Raw genomic sequence first — 12,450 nt, 5'->3', positions numbered from 1 at the left:
ATTTCTTTAGATTTTCCCATGATGTCAAGCAAAGAGGCACTGAGTTCAAACATAGGCCTTGAAATACATCCACAGGTACACCTCTAATTGACTCAAATGATATCAATTAGCCTATCAGAAGCTTCTAAAGCCATGACATCATTTTCTGGAATTTTCCGAGCTGTTTAAAGGCACAGTCAACTTAGTGTATGTAAACTTCTGACCCACTGGAATTGTGATACAGTGAATTATAAGTGAAATAATCTGTCTGTAAGCAATTGTTGGAAAAATGACTTGTGTCATGTACAAAGTAGATGTCCTAACAGACTTGCCAAAACTATAGTTTGTTTACAAGAAATTTGTGGAGTGTTTGAAAAACGAGTTTTAATGACTCCAACATTGTCAACCTTCTTCAGTGTGTGTGTGTATAATGAAGGCAAATATCTGGTAGGTTATCCTTGGGTCAGGGCCTCCGCTACTATGTTTTCACCTATCTTGTGTTTTCAGATCAGTGTCGATACAGGAGTGAAGAAAATGAGGAAAAAACACTGAAAATCATGAAGATGTACCCTAATGTTTAGTGACTAACATCACGTTTGTTGCTCAGCTCAGTCTTGTTACGTATCACAATGAATGGAAAGTCAGTCAGGTCACTCTTTTCTCCAAACCTGCAGAGCAGAGAAAGAAGTCTCTGACGTGATGTTTAACATAGTTAGGCAACAGTGAAAGCCCCTATACAGGGGCTTACCCAGAGACTAGAAACTCTCTACCGCAGCAGTGTCCCAGATCTGAATGAAGGGAGAGACTAATATGAGTCTGGTTATGAGCTGAGAAAAAGACAGTAGCAGCCACTGTCGACAGCTGTTCAATTATTTAATGTGTTGGGACAGATTGGACATAATTAAGATAATAAGTCCCACAAACAAGTACTCACCTGCAGAATGACTGCACGTCCCCCTAGGCTCACATCTTTGGTGAGAAAGTCAGTCCCAATGGTTGCTAGGTACATGTTAGTGAAGCAATAATTTACATACTGTATCTGTTCATGAAGAAGGATTTCCCCATCCTGAGCACACACTGAGTTCCCCTTTCATCTCATTTTGGGACTGTGTCATTCACAAAATTGTATGACAGTTCACATTACACAACAGTGATATGGATGCAATTATCATTGATCAATTATATGTATGATATGAACGTTATTTGATACTGTGCTATCACAAACAATAGAATAACTTGTAGAATAACTATGAACTTTATAGTAATTTGACACCGTTTTTATTTTTTGCGTCTCAGAAAAAAGGAGGGGATTCCCAAAGAGAAAGTGATCTATCTACCCTTTCCAAGCTCCTTTCCAGAGAAAAGTCGCATTACATTAAGGGGCACATATGGCAACTATAAATAATGACAAACGTACATTGGCCAGCAATGTCTAATATTATTTTTCGGACTTATACAGAATTGCCGAGGTTTAGGTTTTCCCAATTCCGTCATGAGTTCAGAAGTGTCGTAGCCGATCTGATCTGAAAACAGACTGCGTGCACCTTTTCCCTGTCTTCAATTTACCTGCTATGTTATGTCCCATCAATTTCTGTAAACATATTCAATAATGGCAACAACTTTGGTTAAAGGACTTAAAAAAATCCAATATCTGAGGTAATTATAGATTTATGTTATAGATTTTATCTCACGTTTGTCTTTGGTTCTTATCAGAGGGCAACGCGAAGTAAAACCTATTCCTGGCAGTGCGCACAACCCCAATTCGAAACAATTTTCCTCCTTTTTTGCCCACGTTTATTCAGCTGGTTATTGACTTGAACAATTTGTACTGAAGTTTCTTTCAATGGACGTTACATTTTTTGGGGAAATTCCAGAGATTTAAATCTTGCATTCACTGCGGTGCACACAATCCCATCCCTGAGCAGAAACCTGCTAGAAGTCTGGCGCCTTGGCAAATGCGTCAACGACGTCGCCAATTAAATGAAAGTGAATGAAGCCAATTAAACATTGAGTGAAGACGACTTGAAATGAAAGACCCTCAGCCACTGAAACACTTCCTCCACCAGAGGGTGGTCTGTCATATGATGTTATATATGGGCCTACACAAGGATTTCTGGAATCCTGCTAGAGTTCTATCAGCTCTCACTATTCCAAGGTGTGGTTATTGTCACCATCATCACCATGCCATGATTAATCAATATTGTATATCATATCATATTATACACTCAAGATTTGATCTACTTTGATAAATACATTCATCATTTGATATCATTATCACAATATCTGTAAAAGAAGGGGCTATCAGAGTATCAAATAGGAAAGATCTTATCTTTTCCAATAGGAAAGATAAAATTAGACAGAAAAGGTATGTTATGGTGTTTCAAGCACTTGCAACAGTATAACAAATATCTGTTGTTCTGATTTTTATATTTAGAATAACAATGACCAATTGGAGAACTACAACAACAAAAAATCAAAGATGGCAGTGAAACATTTTAATCACTTATTTATGTTATTTTTTTGTATTGCAATAAAATATCTTAAAAACAAAGCTCTGTGAATGTGGCTGTTGCTAAGATGTGCCCTTCTCTTCCGGGGCCTGTGTAAGACGCAGATCTTGTATTTATCAGATGAAGCGCTGACATTAGCCTTGCTTAGAGTTCTTTACACACAAATATGTTGGGGTGTGTCAGGGTTTTATGGCAGTTGGGGTGTGGTACCAGCCTATAATTTGTGATTGACCATTATTGAGTAAATATTTCATTAGTAATCATTGAAATGATTTGTGTAATAATCCCAGTTTTTACTGTTATAACAGTGTAGATGCCCTAGACAATTTTTCTCTGACAGCGCACACTTCATGTACACAGAGACACAGCATGTCTGAGAGTTAGCAAGAGAGAAGGGGGGGGGGGGGGGGGGGCACAGTAGTCCCGGGTGTATACCAGTGTCTGAGAATGGCTCAGCAGCCTCTGTGTGGTAAAGATAAGACTACTGCATACAAAGAAGACTGTTTCTTGGGAATTGGAGGTTTGACCTCAATGGCCACCCGCTGTGTACCCTGCACCCCCCATTATCATGGTATTACCAATTCTATTATGATAGAATTGCTTAACTGTATAATATAGGTTATACTTTTTCAGTTTCAGATATATTTATGTGTGTGTGTGTGTGTGTTTCACTGCACATGCCAGTGCAAAGACAGAGATGTATATTTGTGTGTGTAAATGTTTTTTTGCTCATGCACATGTTTATTATGAGTGGCATGGCTTTGCAGGGAGATTTTATTCCTCTGTGTTTGCTGGGTGACAGTGTAATTCCTGGCCTCCCCCTTTCATCTTGATAACCTCTTATCAGAGACAAGCAGCTCGCTGACAGAGTGCCACCAGCCACATCCCTCGCCACCGCTCTCCACCACTCTCCTTTCCTCACACAAACCCAGCCTTACACAGTCAGGAGGACCTCATCCTCTCTCTCATCTTCATTGTTTCTCACTTTCTTTGAGTGAGCCATAAGGCTGAAAATGATCTCTACGACTTTGGATTTAATGCTTCATTCATCAATCAATACTGTATATTTCCTCAGTATTGTTCGAATTCTCTCTTTCACTATTATAGGAACAGGGACTATACAGCAGTTGTTCAGGTAAAGTCTGTTCTACTTCAAAAAGACAGTTACAGGCAGTGAGCTACAGTAGGACGTGTTTCTTGTGCAATTAAAAGGTTGACTTCTCTCTAACTCTCTCCTAATCTCCCTGAAAACTGTAAATGAACAAAGGAGGAGGAAAGTGGGGGATGCTTTGACTACCAAATGACTGTGACAGAGTGAGGCCTGTCTGAAGCCTACCTGTGTCCAGACCATATCTCTCTCCATGATTGCAGCATCTCTCCCGATTTGCATTACTGTCCTCCACTCTAAGCTGTGCTGAACCACAGAGAAATGTATTCTTTGCATTTTTCATTTGCTTTGTTTAAATGCCCGTCTCTCCTTTTTCCATGTGTGTCTGGTCTTATCAGCGTTGTATGCATATCCATCAACAGACAGAAACAGTCCCTACTCTAAGCTGGCTGCATGACTCAATAAAGATTGTAATTCAGGAGCAAATACTGAGAAGAGATTCCAAAGCGCAAAAGTCTAATGGAGGCAGTGACATTCTGACTTGGACATCTTACTAGTCTAAGATATTGGTCTAGATATAACTGAAACAAGTCACATTAATACACGCCTGTCATTTTAATACCCGTTAACTCCCCTTTTTTATACAACAGTTCCATCACATAAATCGTATATAAATAATGTTAAAAAGTTCATGTTTACCATTCCTGTCAATAACATAGAGGTAAATAATGATTATAAGGAGTTTCTGGGTATATATTTACTGACAATTTGTAGTTGTGACTGACTACAGTGAGTCTACCCAAGCAGACAAATTAGATGTCTCTTGGTATAGCAGGACCAGGAGGTGTGTCTTTCAAAAGAGTTCTTCCTAACCCCTCCCATCGCTCCCTTTCTAACGTTAACCTCAGTCATTTTTTCGAGGGGTACAAGACCTCAGTTATTCTTCTGGCGATTTGCCCACACAGACATAGATCCAGACACTGGAACCTCAGAGTGGTGTGTTCTCTCAATCGCTCACCTAGCTGGGTATCCTGTACTGCGGCCATACTCTACTCTCCTTTGACATCCACTCTTCACAAGGACCTCAGGTAGGTGCAGCGTTTCTGTCACATTACAGTGCCACTTAGAAAAAAGAGTTCTGAAAGGGTTCTTCGGCTGTCCCCATAGGAGAACCCTTTTTGATTCCATGTAGAACCCTTTTGGGTTCCATGTAGAACCACGTGTAGGAAGGGGTTATTCAAATGGTTCTCCTCTGGGGACAGCTGAAGAACCCTTAAAGGTTCTAGATAGCACCTTTTTTCTAATAGTGTTCACAATATCAGCCTGAATGATAGTGGATGATCACAAGTGTAATGGTGTCTACCTGAAACCTGTGGAAGTTAGCCTTCTGTATTACTCCAGACCATTAGTTGTTTGATTGGCTGCAACCATATGTGAGATAGTAGTGGTGAGTGGCAATGACCTCTTTAGATAATTTTACATTTTGGTAACTACAACTGTAATCCTACAGTTACAGTCAATGAGTAGATGGTTGAATTATTTCTACACAGACAAGTGTATACTTAGCAACATGTGTTGTGGAGTAATGGTGCGTGGATGTTCATGGATGTGAATTTATCAAGCATTTTCATTTAATGAATTAACTTTTTAATTAGAAAAATGTTACTTTAAAACTTTGACGTCTATTTATTTTTGCCATAATGGCTGGTATACAATGAGAGTAAATTCCATTGCAAAATGATAGTGAAATGTCACTATTTTCCTATTGTGGTTATTAAAGAAATAGTTTTGTTGTTGTTGCAGTGATAGCATTGATTCATTCTGCACTGTTTGTTATTAAGAGAAGTTCTGTGACAGTGGTTTTATATGGTCTGCTGGGTGGTAGTCAGCAGTAATTGTGCGACAACATATTTCTATTAATCCGATGAGATTAGGGTTGGTGTCCCGTCGTATCACTGATGCTGGGTATATTTAGTATGACAATAATGTGCTCTATCTGATTTTCTCAGACTCTATCAGACCCTATCAGGCTCATCTTTCCTCTTATCACAAGTTCATAAAGATATGGGTCAACATTGTCTCTACTACTAACAACATGCACTGTGTGTTCCAGAGCAGACACTACTTCTGTTATTTCCAGAGATGTATAATTTGTTTTGGTTAGAAGCACTCTCTGTTACATTATATAATCAATTAGCCACTACACTGAATGTGATAATGGTGTAGTGGTAAAAAAATAAATAGGTGGGCAAACAACTGTGATCGCCGGTCATGGTGAAAAAGGTAACGCTTCCATTACTTTAAATGTATTTTTCTGCAAAAAGTGTGGAAACTGAAGCGTTTACCCTCCACTACACAATAAACTCATTTATACTAGGCTTATGCACTTCATATTATGCTAAATTGTCACTGAACTACATCAAATTATCTAGATGCTGAACATCTAGATTATTGCCATCTAATGAACTGTTGTGTTTGCTTTCCTTAGAACTCACATTCTGTTTTGACATTTAACATTTATTTAACTAGGCAAGTCAGTTAAGAACAAATTCCTATTTACAATGACGGCCTACACCGGCCAAACCCGGACGACGCTGGGCCAATTGTGCGCCGCTCTATGGGACTCCCAATCACGGCCGGTTGTGATACAGCCTGGATTCAAACAAGGGAGTCTGTAGTGACAACTCTAGCACAGAGATGCAGTGCCTTAGACCGCTGCGCCACTTGTGAGCCCTAAATAGGAATTCCTATAAAGGTCATTGGTTGTAAGCAAATGTTTGTTCACCGTTTGTAGTTACAGATAGGTCTATTTATTTTTAGGGTCTACTTTCAGCCACAGTCAAATGAGGATCCTTAAAAGGGAAGTTTGAAAACATGCTGCTGCTGAGTGACCTTCATGTCTTGAAGTTACATGTGTTTCTTTAAAATGGCGGCCTCACAAAAAAACTGTATTTGTAAACACTTCACATCAGCCTACTGAGATGCTGGTACTGTCTGGTTGTTGCTATAGCTCCTAATCAGGTTCCAACTAAGATCTATTCCCTGTGACTCCCTAGGTTTCTCCTAATGTTTTCTGTTGTTTCAGAGTTAGTGGTTATATCTGTAAGCATGGAGGATTCCTCTGAACAGTCTCACTGGGTGTCTCCGGCTCTGCTCAGCTCTGATCCCCTGGCCAGCTTCTCCTCAGAGCCTGGCTTACTACCTCCAGGAGAGGAGGGAGAGTCCTTTTTCTCCAACCCTGAGACTGACTTCACCAGCCTTCCCTCCTACTTCTCCAACCCCAGCCACAGCAGGGCTCCATCAGGCTACAGACAGAGCTCAGGTCAGAAGCGAGGAACATAGCATAACTTTAAAACATTTATGTTGACCTTTCATAGTGTAAATGAATATTGAATTTAAAACAATGCACAGTTTCTGTAATCAGGGACTCCCCTGACAACTGTGGCCTTCTACTGTTTCTCTCTTATACAGTTCGCCAGGTGTACTCCTCGCCCTCTCTCCTGAGCAACCTTCAATGGCTGGATGGCCCTGGCAGCCACTCTCTGAGCTCTCCATACAACCCATCATCCTCTACCTGGACCAGCAACCCTTTCACTAAGACTCCTCTGCACCCATATACCCCAACCTCCCTTTATGCCTCCAGCGCCACATCCTCGTTCACCTCCAGAGATGGGTACTCCTCTCCAGGTAGGGATGGCAAGGAGAGTCCCAGGCTTCAGGAGGCCCTGAAGGCTGAGCGCTTGAGTCCTTTGGGTGGAGGTGGTGGAAGCAGTTTTCTGAATCTGACTTCTGCTGCTGGGAGTGTGTGCACACCATCTCCCCACTCCCATTCACACATGCTGGGCCCCTACAGCTCGTACATGACCTCTCCACAGGACTACACAATGGCAGGCCTCTACTCCTCCCCAGGGGCATGGATGAACCCCTCCTCCTACTCCCCCAAACTGCGTAATAAGATGAGGCTGTCTCCACCAGGTGAGCATCATGCATCATATCCATGCTATCCCATCTAAGTAATTTTACTCTGTCCTCTGAACGTCCTGTGGGATTCCAGAGAATTATTTGTGTGTCTGGGATTTGTGGCAGAGGCCAGAGAGTGTGTCAATTGTGGAGCCACTGCCACCCCTCTATGGCGTCGTGATGGAACAGGACACTACCTGTGTAACGCCTGTGGGCTTTACCACAAGATGAATGGCCAAAATCGTCCCCTGATCCGACCAAAGAAAAGACTGGTAAGATAATGCATAAGGACCGGATAAGATATGACAATAATCAGTTGTAAATTCCATGGTGTTGACATGCCAATCAATTGATCGAAAAACACAATGAATCCAAATAAACATTGGAGCTCATCTTTAACCTACAGAATTGACTTTTCTCTCTCTCTGTTTCAGATTGTCAGCAAGCGGGCCGGGACTCAATGTGCCAACTGTCACACCAGCACCACCACGCTGTGGAGACGGAACGCCAGGGGCGAGCCTGTGTGTAATGCCTGTGGACTCTACTTCAAGCTGCACAACGTGAGTCAATGAACAAGATACATTGACTGTTCTCAATTAGCTAGAGAACTACTATTACCATTTGTAGCTAGCACTTCCTCAGTGATTGAAACGGCAAAACCCCACACAACCCCAAGCTACTGATTCTTAACCCAAGTCATTGAACATAAACTCTACATTTTAACCTCAGAGAGTTTTTAAAAATGTATTTACCTCCTGTAGTATAGTAGTATCAGGTTAATACTGGAGAAAGAGAATGTACTAATTTATGTATGGGAAATTAAGGCACACTTCTCTTTTACAGGTCAACAGACCCCTTACTATGAAGAAAGATGGCATCCAAACACGAAACCGTAAAGCGTCCAACAAGAACAAGAAGGGCAAGAAGAGCGCCATGTTAGAGCAATACCCTAACCTTTCACAGGGTCCCCCCCTCGATGACCACGGGGGCCCCTACTCCCTGGGTCCAGGGTCACAGCTCTCCTACAGCCACACCCCTCACTTCCTCTCCCCACCCCCCGGCCTGCACCCGTCTGCCAACCTGTCTTACACCCATCACCCAAACACTGGCATGGTGCCCACACTGGTGTGAAACAGACCTAGGCATATGCAGACCCATAAAGGCAACATACAGCACATACAGTACAGACACAAACTCGCCTACTGAGGAATAGCTTCTTTGTAGCAATGGATGCCTTGTACATAAATGCATTTATACTTTTTTCCTTCCAATTTTATGTGTGAAGTTGATCTTGTCTTAACACTGGACATAATACTGCACATTTTTACAAGATCAAAAAAGAAAAACCTTTATGGAAGGATTTGATTGTATTTTGTTAAAGGCATATTCAATTTTTATGAAAACTAAAACTTTAAAAGTAAAGTTTAAACTTCCCACTGTAATCATTGATACGGGTAACACTGGTATGAACTTGTAGCTGTATTTCGTAAATACGTACCGAATTGTGTGGACTAAAGTTGCCATATCCCTTTTCAAATGTTTATGATTTAGTTGAAGGTGAATGGGGATTAAAATGTGAATTGTTTTGTATTTGCTACATTTCTATATTTGTAATTTCTTACAAGCTCCTCATAAACAATAAAACATGAATGGTAAAATTAAGAAAACTGTTTCTGATTATTTACTATACAAATACCTGGGTTTGAGGCACACGTTTATCATTTTCAATGTGTAAATGGTATTTAAATTTTCTGCACTCTTTCAGGTGCTGTGGTGAGTCACTATAGTGGCATTGTACTTTCACTCACTGAGGTATAATGGTGTCTTTGTCCAGGCTCTGTTGGGAGGTAAGGACTGACAGTGGAATTGTATTGGGAGCACCGGACATGCAAATCCTCAGTTTTCCATTAAGCAGCGGTAAAGTGACAAAACATTCAACTCAAGTGAGAAAGGTGTGCCAGGTTCTACATTTAGATTGATGTGGCATTACCTACCGTTAGGTCAACAAAAATCGACACACAAGCTGGTACACATACACACACACACACAACTAAAAATAACTATATGAAGAACTGTAATAATCTATATTTCACGGAGTCGTGGCTGAACAAGGACATGGATAATATCCACCTCGCTGGCTTTTCCATGCATCGTCAAGACTGGTCAGCAGCCTCGGGTAAGATGAGGGGGAGGGGTGTGTCTCTTTGTTAAGAAAAGCTGGAGCGTGATCTCTAATGTTAAGGAAGTCTCGAGTGGATGCTAAGCTACAAGACTGTTTTGCTAGCACAGACTGGAATATGTTCCGGGATTCATCCGATTACATTGAGGAGTTTACCACATCAGTTACCGGCTTCATTAATAAGGGCATCGACAACATCGCACGTACATATCCCACCCAGAAGCCATGGATTACAGGCAACATCCGCACTGAGCTAACGGCTAGAGCTGCTGCTTTCATGCGAGACACTAATCCTGAAGCTTATAAGAAATCCTGCAACGACCTCCGACGAGCCATCAAACAGGCAAAGCATAAATACAGGACTAAGATCGAATCCTACTATGCCGGCTCTGATGCTCGTCGGATGTGGCAGGGCTTGCAAATTCTCGGATTACAAAAGGGAAACCCAGCCGCGAACTGAACCACTGACGAGCCTTCTACGCTCGCTCTGAGGCAAGCAACACTGAACCATGCATGAGAAAGCACCAGTTGTTCCAGACGACTTTGTGATCTCGCTCTCCGTTGCCGATGTGGGTTAGACCTTAAACATTCACAAAGTCGCAGGGACAGATTACCAGGACGCGTACTCAGAACATGCGCTGACCAGCTGGCAAGTGTCTTCACTAACATTTTATAAAACCTACATGTTTCAAGCAGACCACCATTGTCACATGTGTTGCCGTGTTGAATGGACCAAACTGCAGACGGAATGTGGATACTCATCTTTTTAATAGATACGAGCAAAGCATCCACAGGAAAAACAATAACTACTGACAGGCTAACAGGCTACGTACAAACAAAAGACTAGCAGTGTTAGCACAACCACCCACAAACCCAAGTGACAAACATACTCCTAAATATATGACTCCCAATCAGGAACAACGATCCCCAGCTGTTCCTGATCAGGAGCCACAAGACCAACACAGAAACAGACATACTAGACAACACATACAGACTTCTTCTGCCACGTCCTGACCAAAATACTACACCACTACTCCCTCTGCTGGTCAGGACGTGACAGTACCCCCCCCCCCCCCTAAAGGTGCAGACCCCGGGATGCACCTTAAAAGAAAACACAAAAATCCCCAATAGCACAACAACAAAAAAATTCCCTAAACAAAAAAGGGAGGGAAGGGAGGGTGGCTGCCTTCAACGACGGCACTGTGCTACACCCTCCCTCCCCAACCCACCTATCCTGGAGGTGGCTCTGGTTCCGGCCTCCTGCCCTCCAGGTTGTAGGCAGACTCATTGGGGTCCGGGTCGTAGACAGACTCAAGTAGTTGTGGCTTGTGGGCAGGTTTCCTCATTTCCATGCTGTAGGCAGACTCATTTACAACACAGTTAGTCAATTTCAGTTCTGAGTCGTAGGTAGACTCCTTCGGTTCCGGGTCGCAGACAGACTCACCCGGTTCCGGGTCGCAGGCAGACTCCCTCGGTTCCGGGTCGCAGGCAGACCCCCTCGGTTCCGGGTCGCAGGCAGACCCCCTCGGGTCCGGGCCACAGGCAGGCTCCCTTGGTTCCGGGTCACAGGCAGACCCCTTTGGTTCCGGGTCACAGGCAGTCTCCCTCGGTTCCGGACTAGACACTGTTGCCGGATACTCTAGACTGCACACTGTTGCCGGATACTCTGGACTGCACTCCGGTGCCGGATACTCTGGACTGCACTCCGATGCCGGATACTCTGGACTGCACTCCGGTGCCGGATACTCTGGACTGCACTCCGGTGCCGGGCTCTTGAGGCTGGGCCGACGCACTGGAAGCCCGGTGCGTGGGGCTGGTAGAGGTGGTACCAGGCTGAAGACACGCACCCCATGGCTAGTGCGAGGAGCGGGAACAGGCTGAATAGGACTAGGCCGACTCATGGGAAGCTTGGTCCGGGTTGCTGGTACTAGACTCTTCTCTCTGCTACCGCACGGCAAGCTGTACCGATGCACCAACTCTGGAACCAACAGGACCCTGAACAGCTTCTACCCCCATGCCATGAGACTGTTAAATGGTTAATCAAATAGCTACCCGGACTATCTGCATTGACACTTTTTGCACTCTTTTGACTTATCACATAAGTTGCTGATAGTGTTTATTATCTATCCTGTTGCCTAGTCATTTTACCCCTACCTATATGTACAGTGCATACAGACCCATTGACTTTTTCCATTTTATGTTAGTTTTTTTTCAAAAATGTATTAAATAGTTTTTTCCCCTCATCAATCTACACACGATACCCCATAATGACAAAGCAAAAACAGGTTTTAAGAAATGTTTGCTAATTTATATATATTTTTAAATATGATATTTCAGTTACATAAGTATTCAGACCATTTACTCAGTACTTTGTTGAAGCACTTTTGGCAGCGATTACAGCTTAGAGTCTTCTTGGGTATGAGGCTACAAGCTTGGCACACCTGTATTTTGGGAGTTTCTCCCATTCTTCTCTGCAGATCCTCTCAAGCTCTGTCAGGTTGGATTGGGAGCCGCTGCACAGCTACTTTCAGGTCTCTCTAGAGATATTCGATCGGGTTCAAGTCCAGGCTGGGCCACTCAAGGACATTCAGAGACTTGTCCCGATCCACTCCTGTGTTGTCTTGGCTGTGTGCTTAGGGTCGTTGTACAGTTGGAAGGTGAACCTTCGCCCCAGCCAGAGGTGAACATTTCGCCCCAGTCTGGAGTAGGTTTTC

General features: G+C 43.0%; 1 protein-coding gene across 3 annotated transcripts; it reads left to right on the top strand.

The window, feature by feature from the left end:
- The first annotated feature begins 3,418 nt into the window (after window positions 1-3,418).
- LOC115150841 (GATA-binding factor 2) lies at window positions 3,419-9,224 on the top strand. 3 transcript variants are annotated; one of them, XM_029694562.1, is made up of 7 exons: window positions 3,419-3,624; window positions 4,563-4,685; window positions 6,756-6,919; window positions 7,069-7,572; window positions 7,684-7,829; window positions 7,992-8,117; window positions 8,401-9,224. In XM_029694562.1, exons 1-7 carry the CDS (start codon window positions 3,503-3,505, stop codon window positions 8,686-8,688), a joined length of 1,473 nt encoding a protein of 490 aa, XP_029550422.1. In that variant the 5' UTR covers window positions 3,419-3,502; the 3' UTR covers window positions 8,689-9,224. The 3 variants fall into 3 exon arrangements, with proteins under 3 accessions (XP_029550422.1, XP_029550421.1, XP_029550423.1); XM_029694561.1 differs by lacking the exon at window positions 3,419-3,624 and having other exon boundaries at window positions 3,821-4,685; XM_029694563.1 differs by lacking the exon at window positions 3,419-3,624 and having other exon boundaries at window positions 6,683-6,919.
- The last annotated feature ends 3,226 nt before the right edge of the window (window positions 9,225-12,450 follow it).

This window comes from Salmo trutta, chromosome 16 (genome assembly GCF_901001165.1).
Source record: "Salmo trutta chromosome 16, fSalTru1.1, whole genome shotgun sequence".
Lineage (NCBI taxonomy): Eukaryota > Metazoa > Chordata > Actinopteri > Salmoniformes > Salmonidae > Salmo > Salmo trutta.
The sequence above is the reverse complement of the archived record's forward strand: the minus strand, read 5'-3'. Positions and strand labels throughout refer to the sequence as shown.